This window comes from Temnothorax nylanderi, unplaced genomic scaffold, assembly GCF_030848795.1.
Source record: "Temnothorax nylanderi isolate EJ_2023f unplaced genomic scaffold, tnyl_v1.0 TNYL_tig0016_pilon, whole genome shotgun sequence".
Classification (NCBI taxonomy): Eukaryota; Metazoa; Arthropoda; class Insecta; order Hymenoptera; family Formicidae; genus Temnothorax; species Temnothorax nylanderi.
In genome coordinates, this window is record NW_027249078.1 from 912977 (window position 1) to 936255 (window position 23279).

The window sequence follows — 23279 nt, forward strand, 5'->3', positions numbered from 1 at the left end:
AACGGAACGAAAAGGATGCCATCTTACGCGCGCATCAAGACAGATAATTAAAAGTATTAAAAATATCACATTTGTAATTATAACAGTTGTAAAAGTGTGAGATAATATTGTAATAGAAATGTGATAATGATCACAAGATTTTTATAAACTCAAATAAAAAAAAAATATATAAATAATTATTTTGAGTCAGAAAATCAAGCATTTAAAAAAGAAACAGATTTTCCAAGCTAAAATTTAATCTGACAATTTTATATGAAAGAAACTTTCATGTGAGAAAATATCTTTTATGCAGATATAATAAAACGGATTATTATTTTTGAAAGAGAAGATTGTAAAATTTGTGACCTCGATTTGGTATCTATATATTTTCCGCATGATATTCATGAAAATATTTCTTAAAATTCGCTTATTAGCTGCACTTACACGCTTATATTCAGCCAATTGATCCGTTAATTATAGAAGACCCGTATTTATCATATTAACAATGGAATTACTAAAATAGATGAATGTTCCTAAGAATAATCCTTCAATCAATATCTCGATTTATGGAATGAACAATATTAGCTCTTGTAGCACATATATGTAGAGATAAATAGTTAATTTATTTCAATAATTTAATCAATATCGATATTGAACAAAAATTAGTGGATTAAATATGTGTTAAAGTTAAATATATTTAAATCTTTTACTCGTATCAACGAAAAATGTTACGTAGCTTCAAGGAGAGAGCTAGGTGTAGACCTTCATAAATTTCAGACTCAACAATGCATTCGAGTGCAATTGTGGAGGGAGGAGCGTTTCCGGATAATCGCCTGATAATTCTCAGTCAATCGATAAATCATTCCCAACACGAGCAAGACGCCTTTCCGTGGGAGCGGCAAACGGCCTTTGCGTTCGTGAAAAGGAGGAGACAATGGCCGGGCCTCGTGAACGACCGATCAAGGCCGTTTCCCATGGTTGGAATGGGTCAATGGCCGACACCACGATGCTCATAAAAGAGCACATGGGACCGCTTCGTCTTCAGTTTCGCGGCAGTTCTCGTGCTGTTTGGATCGTCTTGCATTTAATGCACGTATGCGCGATATCGACTTTGACGCAGTTCTTGCGCTCTGAATGTTATTCACGCTTATTCACGTTAATTATTGTAATTTCTATAATAATATAGGGCCAATTCCTTTTAGTGACACAAGTCGACACAAGTGTCGTTCTGTCTTTGTTATTCATTGAATGCCAAGAAGGATAGAACGATGTTTGTGTCGACTTGTGTCGCTAAAAGGAATTGGCCCATAATTAACAAACGTATCGTAATAATCGCGGAGATCATCCATCGCGCTTTTCTTACTTTATTCTCTCTTTTATGTATCGAGAAAGTTTGTGAAGTTTCTTCTTTTTGTCATGTGTGGTGCTAACTTATTAATATTTATTAATATTTGAAGCTGTACTTGATATTTAACGACACTTTGCAGATAATCTTTTATCGCACGTCGAACATAAGTTTGACGAGACGATCGATCGGTGATAGCTTATCACGCGTGTCGTAGTATTGTTCCCACGGTATATATTATGTAAAAATTACTTACCCGACGGGTGATTAGATTGCAAATTGTAGTCATCGACTTGTAATGTGCTGTTCGGCCCAGTTCTGCTAAATCTAACCACGTGATATTGGTTGTCGTTAACTTTCACGCCAACCTCGCCAATCGGATGATCGTTGGTGCCCATATTATAAACCGCAAAGACGTTACCTTCCACCTGCGACATGAATAAATTATTCATTTCTATTACAGTGACATTTAGTTCTTGATTCCAATCGGATTAAATCATTGGAATAGAAACTTATAGAAACAAATAAATTAATAGATTAAAGGGAATGCTTGAATAATTGATATATAACATACTAATTCTTATTACAGATCTAATTATACGCCACAAAAAATCAATTTAGCTAATAATATAATATATCTATATATACATATACATATTAAATTGTATGTATAATTATAGATATATATATGTATATATCTTGTGACTATTGGAAAAGAAATTATATATACACACATATATACGATACTTAATAATAAATAATAATACTCTATAATATATTCAATTTTATCATATACTAACAATTTCGATTTCGAGATAATCGTTACTCGATGCAGATTCTATCCTAAGCAGTACAGCGTCATTAACACTAGTGACGAAACCCAAAGCCACAGTATCCATCTTCATTTCCGGCCGACGATCAGGCGGAAAGGTATACGTGATAATTCCTCTTCCGGCTCCAAATTCAAAAGCGATAGCCTCTGCAAAATGAGAAACATTCCGTCGTTAAAATATAACATTTCATATGTTACATATTAAATTTCAATGCCTGTTGAGACTGTTTTCGTTGTAGTATTGTCAGTTTAATTATCATTATGCCGCATAACTAAAATTAATTAAATTTTCATTCTAACTCTAGTGTATTTCGAAAAGTGTTCTAATTATTTCGACAAATTTCTAAAAAATTTATTAAGTTTTATCAATAACCGCGATTAATTATTCGGGAAAATATTTATCGTCCCGGAAAATATATCCGATAAGAGAAATCGATTCTATCCAAACTATGAATTAGTTTCACATTCTTGTAATATTTATTATACTACAGAATAATCCGATAATAGCATCAAACTTTAGTAACTTTATAGGCCGTATTATTAAAATATATACGACATATATAGAGTTGTATGAGTAGATATCAAGAGAGATAGCATTGTTAATAAACACATAATAAAATATTAGCTATTAATTAATTAGCAATTCTGCTTGTAAAGAGAACAGCACAGATAATCTCTTTTCCCTTTCTCTTTCTCTCTTAAGTGCAAGTACGAGCTGCCTTATATATTTTCTCTTTTTTTTTTCCAATTCTTTTACCATCGTTACAAGTTGGTCCGGTAAAACTCGTCATGTCGCAGTCGCATATATAGCTATTCCACTGCTGCACGCATATCCCATGATTGGCACAGAGATCATGAGTGCATTTCTTGCCCGGATGCAGGTTGGTGTAAATGTCGCATCCGGATGTGACGAGGGAACTCGGCACGACGGCATCGGTAATAAGGTCGGTGCTTTCCCCGCTGAGATCCAACGACGCCAGACACCCCTCGAATCCGTGACGGCTGAGAATCTGTTTTGGTAATATGCCATATTGCGTTTTCTCCACTCCACCTGAAAGAAATGTTAAATCTTTTTTATGAAATCATCCTTGATTTAAAAAAATAGAAATTTTCTCTTTTTTACTAAATATATCTGTTTATGTCTTCAAATTTATTTAAAATATCCCTTAATCATTAAACCTCAAAAGAACGGACATTTAAACCTTTTACATCTGTTTGCATTGCGAGTCGCGACATAGAGCTTGTCGGAGATAAAATTGCCGAAATGCAGACAGGATGTCGGCGTTTGACGTAAAATATCGAAACCGAAATTCGGTAGTTAAATCGAAATCATCTCTCTCTCTCGCAGCCTTGTGATATCCACAGGCCTCTCGGCAATCGCGGATATCGCGGGCCGCGGGTGCCCGACGAACCGAGACGACCACACGTCCGGTCGATCTCGCCGTCATAAATCCTGCGGGATCGCCGAAAATTATTTCGACGGTCACACATTATACCTCGTATGATACCGCGTGCAGGAACTTCGAAACTCAACCGCGCGGCCCATCAACTCGTATGCAGTACGAAAGTCTCTCATTCAGAATGCTAATGTACTTAAGAGAGGTTTTACGGATAAAACAAAATGCGATACCGCAGCATCCTTTTTCTCTCTATTGTAACATGTAAAAATACATAAAATAAATTTTAAACAATAAATTTCGATAATAAACTTTGAATTATCCTAGCATTATGTTTGGAAGCTACTATGAATATCTTGATGCGACAGTGAACATGTACGTTCAATCGGAGTGAAATTCCAGCTGCAATTTTTGCGTGGAACCGATGTCGCGACGCGGTTTGGCAATCGCTATTGAAGAATAATTAATAGCTGATTTGCCAATTTATGTCAGCCCGACGGTGATCGATAGATTTATTAATGAATTAAGCAACGGGAACGGTATGATATGGAGCTAATTAATGGTGATTCATAGCGCGCTATGCTGATACGGTAACTGAATTTCGGATCGTTAGTCCAGACATACATCCAAAGATCTACTCACTATTAATTAGAAATGCAAAAATATTTGCATCATAAACGCTTTTTTGTTAGCCGACATTATCGTTTATGTAAAATCGTGATGCTTGACGTTCTGAAAATCAAACTGTATTATCTATCGTTAAAATCATAAGCTTTTTCGCTGTAGTTGCGACATTGCTTTCCGTAAGTACCGCGAATAATGGAGAATGAGACAAGATATTGTAGATAACAGAATGGTTCCATAGATGTGTTTATTACAAAGATAAAATCGACTAATTCCCCACTTGGATTTACTACGTTATTTGTTGTTTGAAAAGTCATCCGCTTACACAACGCGGTAATAATCGTCACGTGACATCTCTTCGCAAAGTCTACTTCTTTTCTGTAGCCTTCAGATTAATCGTGCAGTTGCATCAGAACCGCAAAGAATTCCGACGATAAATAATTATCCGCGTCGCATCGTATGGAACGGCGAACGGCAATGAAAAATTAAAACGGTCGAAATGGTACACGTTATCGTGACAGAGAAATTGCATCAAGTTACATTTGATACCTAAATTAATAAGGTAAGTCGATCAGCTTTTTTTTTACTGTCGATAATGCTCAAAAATTCGTGATAATGACGATTATACAAACAAAGCACCAAAGATAACGCTCAGTAATTCATCCGCCGATAATCAAAATATAAATATGAGTTCATAAAATAAATAGAGATAAGTCACGGTTCATTGGCGCGTATACATATATTATAGTAGTGTATTATAGATAATTCTAAAAAATAGAAATATAAAATGTTGAGGATTCACGCAAGTATTTCGAAAATTGACCAGTGACGTAAAAGCAAAAAATTCTAATCGTCATTTACATCTTTACAATATATGTCAAGGCTAGCATTATCGAAGGCATACAGTATAAATAATTACCCTGAGTAAGGCTACCTTATCAAACGTAGAACGATATGAGATGATATGAATATATTTGTAACATTTTGTGACTCATGATGCATATTTGTACATCTAAGAAAATAAAAGTGTCAATATTTTATAAATATCCATAGAGCGATTTCAGTTATATTCTATATTAGTTATATTAATACATCTTTTAATAGAATGTTGAATTTTTCAACCTTTTAAGATAATTAGATGAAGTTATTTTAGCTTCTCGAAAAGTCTTTTATAAGAAAGCTCTATCTTACATTTTTGGCTTACATCTTCATACATAACTTCTAAGTATTAATAAAAGGCTATCCTGTATAAGCGACTTAAAAAATTATTATAGAGATTAATCACATTCAAGTGCGTTTTTATACTTTTATGATTAAAACTAGACCGGTCGCGCTCTTATCAGCTAATATCGTTTTTATCTCAAACGGCATACTCTCGGTTGAGCTATCATTAAACCGTAGTAACGCGGCAGGTCTTATTGCTCACAAATTTAATCTTACATTTGCGGGTGCGCTGCGGTCGAATGCCGGATGTGCGACTCGCTGAGTTAGTTCGAATCACGGGGGCCGATCATTTTCAAGCAGTCGTCTATGCATCATTATCGAAAGTGCGCGAATTCATAGAGCGCTCGAATTGTCAATCGAGCTTGTCGGTGCAATCAAGCTCGAAGAGCCAAGACAACGTCACGAGAATCGGCAGAAATCACTCGGCGCGCGATAAGAAGATAATAGCGACGTTATCACTCTCGCGGATCGCCATAATTCGTCAAATCCCGGACTCGCTGATCACGTTGCCATAGTCGTTGCAGCACGTCACGAGATATATAACTAACTAATCGAAACGCGGAAATTCAATAACTATTATTTTCACAAGTTATCGGTCGTCATGTCTCCTCGCGATCTCGCCTTTTGCGTTCTGCTAATGTCGATCGTTCGTTTCTCGACAACGTCGGTCATCCGGCCGCAGAGATTGTTGATCGTGGGGCTCTGGCCGGAATCAGCGAGGAGTCTGGAAGGTATACCAGACAGATGGAGAATGGGGCATCCGCAGTTTAAAGCGCCGCAAATCGAGATACAACTGTTGAAGGGTCACGTCTCGCCGGACGAGAATTGGATGTTCACCAATGAGTACAAATACTCAAACAAAGATTACTAGTACGTATGTATGGACGACGATATTCCTAAAGACATGTTCGTTTGGCTCGAGATGGATTAGTTGAGAACTCTGAGACTAGTGTTTTCGATACGTACGATGAACGAATACGTGGGATGTCTCGGAGTTTATTGGATTTTCCGAGAAAGCGCATCGCGTGTCCGATATACGGGATAAGTCACGCAATCTGAACACGTCATATAAGGCATTTTTGGATCGAATGTATCGTATCTAATATATTCAGAACTATATCTGACAACTCAATATTTTAAGTGTTTATATATACATAAAAGACTGAAAGAAATGATTAAAAAAATAAATAACAAGTTACAGAACATGAAATTAAGCAGTAAAAAAATTAATTCCAATTTTTTTTAGTCAATAAAATGTATGAGACGCGACGTGTTCGATCCGGAAATCTGTAAACCAGAACTGAAAGGCATTAACGACGGCGAGTGCACATCGCTAATGCTATAATAGCGTCGCTAATGCGGATAATCTTATACGGTCATAAATCGATTAGTGATGCGGCAAAGGTGACATCGACGAAAGACGAGAAGAAAATCCCGCGAATTGAGAATGGCGATATGGAAGCGAGAGAAAATGAGGAAGAGAATGGGCGAGATCAGGATAATATCGTGATGCCTGATGAGTTCATCCCGCAGATTGGATCCAGAAATATTATCGCATTACCTTCATCCTGTCCGGCAGGGCAAAGAGAAGATAGTAGAGGACGTTGTAGAACTGTCATGTGAGTAACCTCTTTCTTTTTATATATCTTTGATGATAATCTTTGATTACAAAAAAAAGTAATATTTTCTCAACAGAAAATACACGACTTAAATACATATTTAAATAATATGGTTACTACATTAGAAATCCCTAAATTTTAATTTTAATGATAAATTCTTTGACGAATTAAAATTTTGCTATGGGAAAAAGATTTTTGAAACAAATTATTTCTTCTTGTCAATATTCGATATGAGATATTTTAACGATTAAATCTCGGCTTTAAATATTTTAAAAGTATTGTTCTACTAAAACTGGGTGAATAATAATGTTCTGTTATTGGATTGTTTTCTAAAAGTTTAGTTTGCGTAATATAATTCCCTTAACTTTAAAACTGTTAATATTTGCATTCAGTTTAAGAAAGAATAAACCTTAAATTGTGTACGACCAGAGTTTTTAATATAAACATTATGACCAAAAGTTTAGGATATTGTCGTATTTATACGAAAATTATTAAGTAGCTTAATCTGTGGAATATAACTATCGAATTCCTAATATGTTCGGTACAGGAGTTTAATAATCAATTTTATACTTTTGTTATAGGACGTAAAAGAGATAGACAAAGAGAAAGAAGACAAAAAGGAAAACAGTTAAATAATTGAAGCTCTCCAATTGCCGGTATTTACCTTATATATAAAATCGTACTGAAAATGTACACAACTATTTCGCCTTTATTAATAAAGTGCTATATTAAATTAATACATTTTTTACGCGTCTATATTCAACAGATCAAATATGATTTTATTTAATTGATATGACAGTCTTATATTTTGTTTATAAAATTAGTTATAAAAGTTTTATAAATTGTCAAAAGGAGTTAAAAGTAAATTCTGGTATACGCGCACGCGTATATGTAATTTTCAATACATAAGATAAATTCTATATATTCAGCAAGACTATCGATATTTTTGAAACTTATAAATGTGTTTCCAAGCGCGAGAACTAAATCGTGCGATATATTTATACGGTGTATAAATATTTTGTTCAATAATGAAAGACAAAAAGAAGTGACCCAACATTTTTAGAGGTAAGATTAAAGAACTTAAGAATTTCGCATTTGTTAGCAGTCTTATCACTAAACAGATTTTATGACAAATACGGTAAGCTAAATGGGAATGTGGTTATAATATAATTCATTAAACTAATTAAGAAACCAATACATAAATGACGTATTTAACTTACACAATAAACGGATTGCAAATGTAAATCACGACTGACTAATTAAATTAAATTAATATCGCGTACACGCTGTTATTTTATTGTAGTAATATCTCTCAAATGAAATTGTCGAATAGAATCCTGATTAATTGTATCGCCGCGCGTTACATAACGGGTGAGCTAAATAAAGAAAATGCGACGTTCAGATTATCACAACTGAACGTTATATAAAAATAAACTAATAATATTAGGAAATATTCTTTAAAGAATTTTTAGTATTGACTATATATATTAACGACCAATTATATTCATATGCAAAATCCATCGTTAGATTAATTTAGTGATATTAATCAAATTTATTTTTGTGCAGCAAGTAAATATTTAAAATGTAGAATTAAACTATATACATGTATGTTATTTTTTCTTTCTTTACTCACCTATATACAAAATGCCATCGAGATCGAGATTCTCGTTGCTGCCCTGACTGTTGACAGCGGTCACATGATCGTCCACAGCCAGAGTGTGTCTCTTTGAGGCAGGTCTACCGATACTGACAGCGTGCCATTTGCCATCGTTCAACTTGGACTTCGAAGTGTCCCTGACCCTGACAGCTCCGTCGCCTAGGTCAAACACGTAGTGCACGTGTCCGTTTACCAGCTCGACCGCAATGAAATCGTGCTCTCTTCCGGCGTTGTAAAGGATCAAGCCGTTTGCTTCGCGAGTTTTGAACTGAAAAGTAATTTATAAGTGTAAGGCAATGAGTTCTCTCTCTTTCTCTCTGCAATTTCATTGAATTATATCCTTTTTACGATTGAACATAGAACTTCCATCATTTGATTATTAAACGTGCAAAAATCTAATAATTTCTAATTTCCTACGATCTTACGTTTTACTAGTTGCTGCGATGCATCTGCAAGGCGCGTTGAGCTCTTTACATAATTAATTTTACATAATTAATAGATATTCTGGCTAACTAAGATTTTACCAAAAATTAGGAAAAACACAGTAAAAAATAAACCTTCCTTCGCGATTATTTTCTGGGTGACTCAACAGAATCGCTTAGTGCCCATGACTCGCAAGAAAAATATCAATTTTCACCTGGAAATAGATGTTGGTCTCCACGTACGCCTTGAGCACCGGTAGACCTACGTAAGTGTGCTTGGAGGTGAAGGTCGCCGGATGGTGAACCGGATGGTTTCTCTTCCCAAACTTGCCGGTGACGCGGATGATGGGCGTGACGCCCTGATGTGAGGCTTGATGGCTTCCAGCGCTGCGCGCAATCTCCAAGTATGGATATCCGTTGAACCAGATCTGCTGCAGCTGGCCCACAAAATGTGGTATGTCCTCGCCCGCGTGAAGATATCCGCCTACATGGAGAGTGCGGAATTCCAAGACGCCCTGCTTCCCCAGCTGCGTTTCCGCTAGATTCGCGCACAAACAAGTTAGTTCGTCACTTGAATTTGAAAGGGATTGAAACGCGAATTAAGTTTGAGTGGAAAATACCGAAATTTGGAAAACATTTACAGTCTTATCGCTTAAATCTGCTTTTTAAATAAAAATAACGATGTCAGAGAGTTGCGCTAGTAATAATTATGCGCACCTCATTTCTCAATTCTTAAAACATACAAACTTAATTCTTTTATTACTGCGTTTCGATATTGAAAATCTTAAATCCAATAAAATGCATTACATATAATTGTATTAATGATATTTTTTATTTTAGATTTTATTTTTTTATTCGATATACAGTATAGTATATTGTATCTTACTTGAGTATTTATATATACTCGAGTGTTTGCGAGAGAATTTGATGAAGAATAAATTGATCGAAATTTGCAAAGATTTGTAAATACATGAAACTTTGGTGTTTAAAGTGAACTATTGAACCACGCTGGGCTTAAGACAGGAACCACATGTGTTTCGCTGTGCAGCAATTATCGTCCCAGCGCGATCGATTGCGCCGAAGTAAAGGCCGTGCAGGGCTACTGCAATTTAGGCTATTGCCACCTAACTCAATATTGCCGGCACTCGCCGTCAGTTTAATAGGGTGATCCGAGGGACAGGTTTGCGAGGGTGGCTGTTTCACGGTGGCCGCTGCGGTGGGGTTGTTTTGCAGGGGCCGATTCGGGCCAGGCTGATTGGTAAGCCAATCACGTGCGGTTCATATTATCGATATTAATAAGATACGACCGGGATGTGCTCAATTGCGTCAGCGTTCCGTTTCCACTCAAGTATCGCTAATTGCTTTCATTATCTTACATTATCTCTCGCATAAATACACACATTACGCGGAATATTTAAAATAGAATCACTGGTTGTGTGATACTCCCCGAGCGATTCTTCACGATCCTCCCCGAGCCATACGGTCTTACGTCAATTTAAGCACAGTGGCCTTAATGGTTTACCGACACGATGCTCGCGATATTGGCAAAGGCGCAAACGGTTGTAACGATGCTATCGAACGGATAATACCGGTATCAAAAATATTGACTCCCACGAGGATCGTATTAAGATCCCCGATATATCGATATTGTTTGCTCATCCGTATAGCGCGTCCGTCGTTCGCTAACCGCGGAATTTGCGCGCAACGAGAGAGTCCCGAAGGAATTTCTGCGAAGCGGTTTATCGTTGATGGAATCGCGCGGGGGATATAATTTACTTTATACTTGAAACGTCGCTTTTGCGACGGAGTGCCTCGAATGTCGCAGACGTCGACCCCCGCCATTGCATCGCGCCGATTCCGGATGCACTTTTCTCGTTGCGCAGCCGGCGGCAGCGTGAAGAGCATTTCGAGAAGTCGGCTCGATAAAAAGCGCATTTGCATGCCCACGATTTGTAATCCGTTCGCTGGATGTCGGAAAATCGATGGCACTGACTCGTATCTACCGCTCGTAAATAATACGATCGGCGAATCGACGTAAACAGAGAAAAATCGACGGTCTCGGAAACGCGCTCGCGCGCACGGACGAGAATAGTTCTTTGCCTTGGGTGGAAGGTGGAATCTATGGAAGAAAACGCGTGCTTCTGCTATTGATCATACGCTTGCTCGGAGTGGCGCAAAATATACCCGAAAACGTATAGAGTAAAACTTCTTTTTACACAAAATTTCACTTCCGTGGTTCATTATAAAAATATTGAGTTTGGGGACGTTACTTTTTAGGAGGTTCTAAGCAGGAGCATTCTCCTTCACTCATAAAATGTCTTTTTACCCCTACTTAAAAATTAATCTGCCTTATATATCTCATTCATTGTACTTTGTCGCTCGATCGCCCCAGCGATGTGCTTTATGACTGATACTGACAAACATATCTCTAGCATTTACAAACAGAATTTCCGTCTGCTGATATATTTTTCACGACTACTAGGTGCAATAACAATCGCAGCCTTGGAAAATCTTCGATTAGCATTCATAAGAGTGTCTCGATTCGAAGGGTCGCCGACGGAATGCAAAAGCGGACGCACTGCGCGATGCATTTTGAATTTGTGATTGCAGGAGGGTCGCGCGAGAGCACCCGCGGGAAACTTGTAATTTATCCGATAGAGGAAGTGCAATCGGAAAAGGTGAAGTTTTAAGCTCTATCAAAATTGAAGCCGCGATATAGTAATGCCTAAAAAACGAACAGGATAGTGCAATTTTTTTAACCGTTTCTTGAAATTGATCAAGCACACAAAGGAAACTATTCATTAACTGGTAATTATTTGTATTATATTAATTACATACTCTTATTTGCATATGCGGGAGACTGTATAATTAATTATTTTATTATAATTACACATTAATTCGCTCAGAATGATTGTGCAACGAAATTATGAAATCTACATATGAATGTCGCATAGCAGAAAAATGCAATTCGGTGATTCTCTTTGTCAGATACGCGTTAAGCAAAAAATCATTTTTATCGTTAAATAATCGTTTGTTAATTTCGTATATGTTATTCAAAATTTAGATAAACATTCAGAATATACTACAACCGACTGTAATCAATTATTCGTAATCAATTATTGAATAATCCAATAATAATCAGTATTAAATTTTTATAAGCATTAAACAAATACTATTTAATTTATATTATTTAAAGAATAAAAGCTTGCAGTTCTATTGAAAAAAGTATAAATAATACATATTATATATTTTATGTATATAAAAATACAAAATACTTGAAAAATCTGTATTCAAATATTTCTCTGCTTCTCTCTCTTTTTTTTCTTCGTTTTACTATAGAGTGACATCAATCTCTCTAAGTTTTGTAATATTGCCTATATCGACAGTTTAAAGTGTCAGATAAGCCGTAACGTATGTCTCAAGTTTTTAGTCTCGGGAAACTAGTATTTTGCAATAAACTAGTAGTTTCTAATTTGCCATTTGTCCCATTTACACAACTTACGAGGCGAGTGGCGATGAGAGAGGTCTCGAAAACTTACGTGAAAAATTGCCCGAGAAATTTTTAATTTCGTGCGCCCGCTCGTCGATCTTGCGAAACTTTCTCAGCGATTTTCATTAATTATTCAGATCCATGGAGCGACCAAACTGACGCAATTACTCTTGTAGCTTGACGAACCATCCGAAGATATCTTTCATGTGTAAAAATATTTTTTAAGAATACTCCATGAGACTTAAATTTTACATAATTATATTTCACATATATGAAAAAAGAACATCTGCCAATTTCAGACTTAAAAAGTATGTAGACTAATCTAAGGTGTTACATGTTGTTTTATTGTACATAAAAAATAACGACAAAATTTTTTCTTGACGTTTTAAAGTTGGGTCCTAAAGATAAACGGAATACAATTGTATTATATTTATAGAACTACGAGATAACTATATTCCTTATATATAAAAATAAAAAAGATTTTACGTTAATAATTTGCGCGAATTCTCCTGGATTTTCCAAAACAAGGGAAAGATTTGTAAAACTGTCACACCTAATGACTCATTCGATCATCGCCAACAGCGATAGTCGAAAACGACGGGACGATTTAGCTCCGAAATGCTCGCCGTGCCAATTTCCCCGACTCGTCGGTCCGACAAATAACAACACTAATATCGGGGCACGGGCGAGCGATCGCGCGCGGCGGGCGATGATCGAGAGAAGGCGGAAAATTATTTTCCACGCGAGAGCGTCGCGCGTCGTTCCTGCGCGAGGCCACAGCCGCGCGTCGTACGGCGCTCGCATAAATCTTGGTAGACCGAATGATCCCGCCGCGGTGAATCCACCGACTGATAAATCTCGATCTGGAAATTGATTATCGGACAGGAATTCTCCATGGCGCGACTCCACCCTCGCCTCGTGTACACCTGTATTTATACGCCCGGGGCAATTTTGGTCGTACGGTGCAGTTAATCCTTACCCTCTTTCTCTCTTCCTATCTCTTTCCCTTCTTTATCCTCTCCTAGTACTCTACGCTTTCTCGCCGGGCATACACCGGCACACGTACGCGCGTATACTCGACTCCAGCCGAATATTTCTGTTTTCCAATTTCGAGGACGCCATAACTCTGCCACGAGATAATTAAGATCGGCATTCGCATCCATCGTTGTTTGCTTATCTTTCCGCGTGAATGTTCGGTTGTAATTTTTTTTTTTTTTAATAGAGAATCTACTACAGAAGTAATTATCTCTCTAGTATGCTCGAGTATTCGATAAGATTTTTGTCATGTAAAAATATTTTTCGAATAATATTTTGAAGACTGTGTAAACATGTAAAGATTATATAAAAGTCATTCCGAATTGCTGACAAAAATTGAAGAAAATAGCGAAAAGCAAACAGCGAACAATCAAATATATAATTTCTTACAAAAATAAAAGTTTCGTTTATATTTATATATTCTGAATAATATCGGAATTTGTATCAATAATTTTTCCTTCCTTCAATCTTGCCGTACAATATTGCTGTTGGATATATCGCGATTGAAAACATCGTATTCTAAAATGTGTTAAACGTGATCCCTCTCATATACATCTGTCGACTTTAGTCTCCATGTGTGTCCTTATATCTCTATATATTTCTCCGCGACTTTTTTCTCACTCCGTGACTTTCGCCGCGGGGCTTTCGCGGTCGCCGCCACATATTTATGCTAAATAGGGATTTCGAAATATCTACGATATTGCTCCCTTGCACGGGCTCTCGCTTTGGCGAGAAGTTCGAATGTGCGCATGCAAACGATACGTAAGGATCCTTCGAGCCGGCGCAATCGATGCGACGTGCAAAGTACCCCCGTTTCGAAATGTCATGACAGGGAAATTCCCCTCCCCCTCGAAACTTGCAACACGCCGTATAAGATTTGATTTATCGCTGAGAAAGAAATTACTGCGTCCCCGTATAATAAGTTTCTTTCGATAACTTGGCGCATCGCTGTAAAATTGATTTATATGAGGTAATACTCTAAATGTAGTTTTTTCGAATATTTATTGATTAATCTTGAATTAACTTTTCTTTTATGAAAGAGGTAATCTTAATCTTGTGTTATAAATAATTAAAAACAAGAAGACTATAATTCACAAGATAGAAAGAAGAGATTCACTGTCAAACTTTCACAAACAACTACTTTCTTGTTGCATATTAACACTTAGTTTTAACTTTTACTTTAGAACTGAATAAACTTATATCAATCTGCTTTAAAATCATGCTTCTTCTTTACGATCTCAAAATATAAATTTAAAATTTCAAATAATATATCGAATTTTTTAATATTTGAAAAACAGAGATTTATATACATTGTAGATTTTCATTTTACTGTAATGTGGAAAAAAGGTGAAGCAAATGCTTTTTGTGAAAGATGGGAAAGGAAGTAATTATTTTGAAGTAAAAGCACATAATACGGGGGAGAAAGAGAGGCGAAAAGAGAAAGCATATCCTGCATGGTAAAAGCATAAAGTAAAAAATGGAAGTGTAATAAAAGCATGAAGCATAAGAGAGCAATCTCGAATGAATAGTCTTTTGATTTTGCAATAAAACGACCACTTGTTTTGTATTTTAAAGCAAAAGCTATTACACTATCTTGATAGCGTATCAATAATTCAACCACAACAATGTTTTTATCTTCATCGTATTCGCTATAATCTTACTAGTAAAATTAAACACTTTATAGCTTCAAGAATAAACGAGTTCTTTAATATCTTTTGAACAAATAAAAAGCATTAGCTTCATTTTACGATCACAACTTATTGTCTGCAAATTGAAAAGTGTTTCCTAAAGGATCAGAATACCGTGGAAAGTTAATATAGAAATTCTAATTTTCTCGAAGCATAACTCGCTTTTAAGCTCATTACGAATTTAGGTTTAATTACGAGGCAACTTTAAACCGCGTGTAAAAGCTTAAGTACGAGAAAACGGTCTATTGATTATAAATGTAAATGCTATCATCCATCATATTTCGAGCATTTATAAGAGCGTCACTTAAATGGACTTATCCTGGCGTTTCCGCCAGTGATTATTTCGTGAAATTCTATTTTAATGAATACAATAACACATTGAAAAGACAATTCATTCTTCTTAATATCTATTAAACAATAAACTGCTTGAAAATACCATTTGCGACGGAAATAGAAAATTAATTAACAATGAATAATAAAAGAAATAAAAACTTCACGTTTTTGTTCCAATATAACATCTAACGTATAGAGATACTTTTTTACATAATCGGAAACTGATAAGCACTTTTGGCTTTTGCGTTTCTCTCTGTTTTTCTTTCTTTCATCAATGTTCTGAAATAGAATCGTCTTTTTCCTCTCGCTATTCCTCACACCTTGCGATCGAAGACGCCACTTGCACTGCTGCAGCACGAAAGCAATCAACTGTTTTGCATCTGGTACCGACATACAATTTGCTGCACTTTACACGGCATCCTGTTCCCGTAATAATGTAGTTCGTGTTTAAGCTTATCGATTTTTCTTTCAATTTTTAATATTTTGTCGTTTTTACGTTCAACTATTTCATAAATTATTTCCAGCAATAATATTATACAGAGTATGCTTGAATTCTTTTCGAAAATCTTTAATACATATTTGCACAAAGCGGTAAAATATTAAATATAAAAAAACATATATTAAGTAATTTGTAGCAAAAATTTTTAAATCTTAATATATATAAATATATGTTTATTCAAGTCTAAAATCAATTTAAATTGCGGGAGAAACGTTATTCATTTTCCAGTTGTCAAAAATAAAATCTCATGTAAAAGAAATTTATTTTAAATTTTCAATTTATATTTTGCACAAAACCATTTATTTCTCGATATTACTATGATTTTAACACTCTATACAAAACGCACGTTCGGCATCAATAAACCGCTTTATGAGTTTTGAAATCTCGTCCTACGAAAATACGCATTGCGTATCCAACGATGTAATTTATTGGCTTTAATAAAGTATACGTTCCTCTGGAATATAATGCTTCTTCGGCCGCTATCGCACTTATTGTTAGTGATATCATTTCATGTATGATATCCTACTATTCATACATACCTCGTATTGCAGTCTCACTGTCGATCTGGAATTTAAGTGAATTGAATCGTCTGGAGAACCTCAGTGTATGCCACAAGTCATCATTGAGACCTTGCCCAGCTGTCAATAACTGAAATAAAATAATATCTTTAAAGCTATTGCACCCTTTATTTAATAAAAAGCTCTCTCTCTTTCTCTCTCTCTCTCTCTTTTTTTATATCAAATATAAATACTATATTATACTGATTTTAGAAGAAAATGTTAAAGTAATTGTAGTTTTGTACAAAAAGTTTTGAAGAAAATTCAGTAATTATAATATTTTTGTCATAACAGAATCCTTCTCCTTTTCCTTTATTTTTATTTTATTAAAAATTTATTGAAACAAAGTCGGTAGATATATGTATACGCACTGAGGTCTCCAAATTTTATCGCATTTTTACAACGTGGCAACGTCATCGTGTCGCAGGTTTAACGCTATCGATAAACTACCTCTATGAGATGCCTGTCATTCGGCCAAGTCCCATAAATCCAAGCAACTCGTCACTATCTGGCACAGTCCCCATTGCAATATACGATATCACGCGTTGTGTGACACCTGACGCACGTTTGTCATCTAACGTCATCTATGCATCGCTGGTATTGCCGTCGAACATTATCACAAGTACTAGCTTATCGTTTAATTCGTGTCAGTCGCTAAAAATATTTGCTCTACGGTTAATAAGTAAACATTTTAAAATAGCTTTCTATCAAATTTTCTTTCCAAAAGAAATCAATTTTAACTTTCGTCCGAGTCTTTGTGGATAAAACGAAATTTGCAATACATGATAAATTGACCTCATAAATTGGACAGTATTTTTATCAGACTATTTCTCTCGCGCTGTCTTCGAAACTGTCCTAGCTTTATTTAAATTAAAGTCGAATTGTATATCAAGTGACAAATCTAACTTTATGTAACGTAGAACACGATAATATACATATATGCGTAACAAATGTTATGTAGATCGTAAAATTAAGTACAGTTCCCGGAAGAGATTTCACCAGAATAGATTTCATAAATAATTTTTTAATTTAGAATGTTATTAAATACAACACTGTGCCACTAAATAACTGCTTTAATAACCGGGACAATAACAATGCGCTTGTAAAATTTTATCTTTCTTTCAACGCGGATATAATGGGCAAAGTCAAATAAAGTAATTAAAATTGAATAAAGTAATTATATCGGAATAATAGAATGGAAAAATCGAATAACCGGATAAATGTGATAATGTTTTTATAATAAAAGTAACAGTGATGCTTCAATTAATAAAATACCTACTTTACCATCATGATTTATACAATTTCCTGCTGCCCTCAATAAAAACGATTAATAAATTATCGAAAATCGCGGATAATCTCGCGTTCGAGAAAAGCTTGCGGTTCGAAGCCGCCGCGATAGAAATCTTCGTTGAAATGTTCTCGAACTTCCCAGGAACTTTGCGGAAATCTGGTTTTCCGTAGACTAATCGAGCGCCGCATTATCGTATCAATTATTCCGTCCAATTAACGAGTCCGTGTAGGTACAGAGATTGAAACATTACCGTAAATTACCGTGCGCCTTGTACGCTCGCGCTTATACGCGTGTACTTGTAGACCTTGCACGTTGGCTGCTCATCCGCGCGCGATACGAGAGTTCCAAATGACTTCGACCCAAGATTGTTAATTCTAGATTAGCGCAATATCTATTTAATACCCGTAATAATAATGCCGCACGTTTGATCACTGCTTCCTGACAAGGTCTCCTCAACGCTTAGCTTAGATGATCCATAATTCCGAGATAGAATTCAGAATTAAGCTCTATATAACTTCAAAAACTATAACTATATGAGAACAATTTTGTGTTATACTAGTCATATATGTATATTCGGGCTACAATTATAGACGTACAATTACGTTCAATTCTTTTTTCATATTTCGTCTTATTATTAAATACCAGTCAAACCAATCAATGGCGAACATAACATATAATATTTCACACACATGAGAAATAAATATATTCGGAAGTGCTAATGTAAGGGAAGATAAGACAAAGAGGAAAATAAATAGTACATTTACGCATCATCTAATGAAATAGCTGCGAAATCGAATCGGCCGATTTACTGCTCGTTCGACCGGAAGCGTCGAGATTGTAGAATTGCTTATGTATTTCCACGTATATGCGGACGGTACAAGGGAGGGATGGAGTGCTGGAGATTGCGTGAACGAGAGATTGCAGGATGCATTCAGAAATGCATTTGGCTCCCGGGAAAACGATCGATGGAGCAGCACGAAAACGCGCCTCACGACCTTGAGATAACACTCTTCGAAATTTAGATAAAATTTATTAATTGCCTGAGAAAAAATATTTTATAACAATTTTATAACAGATTTACTATGTATCTAGCATGATGATTATTAAAATTACTTGAATATTTTATTCGTAATCTTATTTTACTAAATAATTGTCTTCGCGGATTTACTTATCCTGGGGAATAGCATTATTCTTAAAAAATATAAAAGTTCCTGAATCTTAGGTAGGTTGTATTATTGTGTTTAGTTATGAAATCTTTTCTGTTACATGACCAAAAGAGAGTTAATGTAGCAAAGCGTGAAAATCATTGCACGTTATTCTATACTTCGCGAGCAATTGCCGGGAATACGTTTTATGCGTTCAACATTACCGTCAAAAAGAATATTCCGTTACACGGAGATGAGAGCCGCCAGCCGTTTACTTGGCGGATGTTGCTGCGGGTGACGTATTAAGTTAACGTCATGATGTTGTTCGCAACGGGAGAACGATCTACATCAACTATATTGGGACGACGTTCAACATCGGGGATGCTTCGGGAATGTAAATCCTCATGGACCACGCAAAGTCCTTTAACTTCTGATGCTCGTTGACATTAAGTGGATCGAATTTGTCCAAGATAAATCCAATATCTTGTCTTTTCAACAACGTGTCTTTATTCGCGCGATAAGGTTTGTTTAAATAACATTTATAATAAAACTTAGCGTTCACAAAAAAATTCTTAGCAATGTCCGATCTGATATGACATTAAACTGACGTTATAAATCGGCGAAATAAGACGGTTGTTGAGAAAGATATAAAACGGTAATTAATTCAAAGAAAATCATCTTTAAAGTTTTTGCATTTAATAATATCCAACAGTCTATTGTATCACTCTGAAGGAAACGTAAATACTTATCGCGAATTAATTTTCTTATCTTGTAGATTATAGCTAAATATCTCTGAATAATCTTACCTTTTCTTGATCTCCGATGTGAATCAGCGAGTGCGCCTTGCCCTCATCTAGATAAATCTGCAAACGATCGGCGCTGTTCTCGAAGCTAGTCGCTAATAGAAGCCCGCGCGGTCTCGTCGTTTTGAATCGCACGACAATTTCCTCCGCCTGCGTTCTAGAGTCCTCCGGCATCAACGCCGTCATTTGTTGCGTGCCGTTCAGATGCAATGTCGACGCATCTGCGACAAAATATAATAACTTAGTACTTATTAGAAAACTCGTAAATTACGAACTCGCGAAATTCATTCAGCTTTCAGATGCATAAGATATCTCAGATTTATCAGATTATTATTTTATAATTAAGTTTTTTTTTTAAGCCGAATTTACTGAAAGCATATCAGAGGATATTTTCATTTTGAGACAAAGAGCTATTTTGAAAATTATACATAATTAAAAAATATATATTTACCTTTGCCACAGGTGGGTCCCGTAAAAGGCGTGCCAGTGCAATCGCAGTGAAATCGATTCCAACCTTCGAGACAAGTGCTGTCATGCATACACGGTTTCGAAGTGCAATGCGGGGGTTGAATGTGACATGCGGGTCTCACTGCACCTGTAAAATGTATGAACAAACATCGAGAAATATTAAAGAATTAGTCAACTCAATGCAAAAGAGTATATTTATTGTCTATAGTAATAAATAATTAAAAGTTTACTCATACCGTAGTCATTTGTGTACGTTACTTTAGTCAAACAATTCTAAATTAGGAACTTTTACAATTCAAAATAAATTATTATTAGTTGATATCGCGTATTCATAATTTTTTGTGTCAAACAAAAAATGCAGTTTAAATATCAATACAGAAGAACAAACAGTAGAAAATAGTCAAATTTATGCGATTTATCCGGAAATATTTTCTATTTAAAAGTTTTCACATAGAAGTAAACAAAATTTTTATTTATTCTGTCAAAATATATTTCTGAATTCTTATAATAATTAAAAATACTGATCGTGTATTTAATCGAGAAATGCAAAAAAAAAAAATTAGATAACGCCTGTCAGGCGTTGAATGTGCTGCAACGAACCTTTTTTTCCGATAATAAAAAAATCGCCTCTACTCGTCCTGTATAAATATTAGCAACACCGCATGCCGCAGGATGTTTTTAGTAATAAATAGTTAACAAACATGGTTATCTCGTGTAGAACAGAATAATATTTCAACAACAAGTAACTATGGTTTGATTGTTACTTTTAATTACGTTATTCCAGATCTATTATATATCAGTGCTCTCGAATAAATGTGTTATGTTAATTTAAACATTATTTAAAGATATTATATTTAAAAAAAACCTGCATAATTAATGATATCTATTAATAATAACCTGCGATAGATAATATTTAGACAATCCTGTTGTAAATGTTATCTAATAAATGTAATCAAGAACTACAATTTTAATATTATTACGTAGATTTCGTATTATTTTTTGCCATCAGTCAGATCGTTATTCTTTTTTGGCGGAGAATTTTTTTGCTAGTTTCGTATCATTTTAAGAATAAATGTCAAAATTTAATTCGCTTACCCGAATCCTGCTGCTGCGCATATCCCGCGATGTCTACTGGATGTCCATTAATGACGAGATCTCTCATGCAGCCCACGTAGCCCTGTCGAAGGGCGCCCGTCCACAAAACGGGCGGAACAGTTAAGGGCGCAAAAGGCGCACCCACACCACCAATATATAACAAGCCATCCAAATCTAATTGCGTGGAATCTCCTGTCAGCAATTAATTGCATTATTAATACGCGTTCCATCAAAAACTATAAATCAGAAAATATATAACATAGTATGTGTATTCATTTAAATATTGAAAATAATACGTAAATTGTTATGGACTACTTGCGTGACATAATCCTAAAGTATAGATATAGAATAAACTATATACTTAAGAGAAACTAATAAAGAAATCAACAAAAATCTTGGAAGCGTTATACGAAAAATTTTAATCATTTTCAATAATCACCGGAACAGAACAAATAATGAATAAAGAAACAATCTATGCAGCGTGTCGATCATATATTTAGCGAGCACGATAGATCAATTAAGATTGACATTTAATAAAGTGCAAAAATGTATACACTGTGTGACATCAACATCGATTCTGAACTTTTATGAAACGTCGACTAAATTGGGAGTTTTTCATGTTTTCTAATATTTGAAACTTTCGACATTTCGTGTCATATCAAAACCTTAAAATTATTAAATTTAACATTTAACAGTTTTGACATATTTATATGTATATCCCCTGTACCTTTTTCTTATGTTTATATTCTCCTAGTTCTAAAATCTCGGTGCAGATTTTGTTTTCCTTTATATCGCGGTTAAACAAATTATTTCGTAGAGAACGCGGAAGCCAAAGATCTTTTTCTGTGCTCAACAGTGATCCACGTTATTTGCTCGCGGTTTTACAGGAGCGCAAGGACGGAATTGCTCCGAGCTACGTTAGTATGATTCAAAGGAGAGTTTTGTCGGCGAATTAACCGTCCGTGTAATTCGGCTAACCGCGACAGGCTCTGGTCGTGGTAAGATGAAAACGGTGACAGTCTGACTAAAGTTATAAATTTATCTCTCACCGAATGTGTTCGGTGAGAGAGAAGTGAAAGAGAGCGGAAAGAGAGGTAGGCAAATAGGTATATAAATGGAAAGACAGAAAGAGACGGAGAAATTTATTGCGTATTTCGGGATAATTTTCCTCGAACAACGCAATTCAATGCAATCTGCCATGTAATAAATAAAACGTGACATATAAACCAATTAATAAAGTAGGTTATCGAATGTACGTGTTTGATTAACACATAATACTCTTTCTGATTTCACAATATTCTTTTACAGCGTATTGATCTATTTATGAAAATAGCACAAAGTTTCTGCGATTATCTGACACAAGAGATTGTTTCAAATATAAAAGTATTATTGAGTTTGACATTTAACACGTAGTAGTGTGTGGCAATGGTAAATTGTCTGTTTTAACCTACATGAAAAAAAAATTGAGAGGAAAATGTAGAGAGTGCAGGGAAGTTGCTGATGAGCGACAGAATTAACAGGACAGCGGAAACAAGTGGATAACTTAGTCCTTCGCTCGGTGAATTTCAGAGAAAAAACCTACCACTATTCTGTACAGCGCAGTTAATAATTTATTATGCGTTAATTAATATTTGACTTTAGACAGTCAGTTGAGTTAGGCAAAAGTTGACATTACCAGAGAATTATAAAAACACGTGTACATTTCATGTAACGAAAATAACAAAGAATGTTTGATCATTTAATTCAGCCAGATAGATGTTCTATTGAAATACAATT

The 23279-nt window shown here is 35.3% G+C and overlaps 2 protein-coding genes across 5 annotated transcripts in view; one reads left to right on the forward strand and one right to left on the reverse strand.

The window, feature by feature from the left end:
• Nucleotides 1-23279, reverse strand: part of Nrx-1 (neurexin 1) — a 204550-nt gene that overhangs the window by 31955 nt on the left and 149316 nt on the right. For all 4 annotated transcript variants that reach the window (XM_071698596.1, XM_071698595.1, XM_071698594.1 and 1 more), the window contains 9 exons: nucleotides 21504-21695; nucleotides 20392-20535; nucleotides 19944-20161; nucleotides 16684-16792; nucleotides 9315-9637; nucleotides 8654-8945; nucleotides 2914-3207; nucleotides 2125-2303; nucleotides 1581-1752 (listed from right to left, as the gene is read on the reverse strand). In XM_071698596.1, coding sequence (XP_071554697.1) covers nucleotides 1581-1752; nucleotides 2125-2303; nucleotides 2914-3207; nucleotides 8654-8945; nucleotides 9315-9637; nucleotides 16684-16792; nucleotides 19944-20161; nucleotides 20392-20535; nucleotides 21504-21695 — 1923 coding nt within the window. The remainder of the gene's footprint in view (nucleotides 1-1580; nucleotides 1753-2124; nucleotides 2304-2913; nucleotides 3208-8653; nucleotides 8946-9314; nucleotides 9638-16683; nucleotides 16793-19943; nucleotides 20162-20391; nucleotides 20536-21503; nucleotides 21696-23279) is intronic.
• LOC139768431 (uncharacterized) lies at nucleotides 4566-7757 on the forward strand. Its single transcript, XM_071698602.1, has 4 exons — nucleotides 4566-4739; nucleotides 5991-6271; nucleotides 6793-7020; nucleotides 7602-7757. Exons 2-4 carry the CDS (start codon nucleotides 6003-6005, stop codon nucleotides 7606-7608), a joined length of 504 nt encoding a protein of 167 aa, XP_071554703.1. The 5' UTR covers nucleotides 4566-4739; nucleotides 5991-6002; the 3' UTR covers nucleotides 7609-7757.

Excerpts from the sequence above, each read along its gene's own strand:
- LOC139768431 (XM_071698602.1), top strand. The coding sequence starts at position 6,003 with ATGTCTCCTCGCGATCTCGCCTTTTGCGTTCTGCTAATGTCGATCGTT. Across the intron at positions 6,272-6,792 it reads TACTCAAACAAAGATTACTA|TGATGCGGCAAAGGTGACAT; the intron begins GTACGTATGTAT and ends TAAATCGATTAG.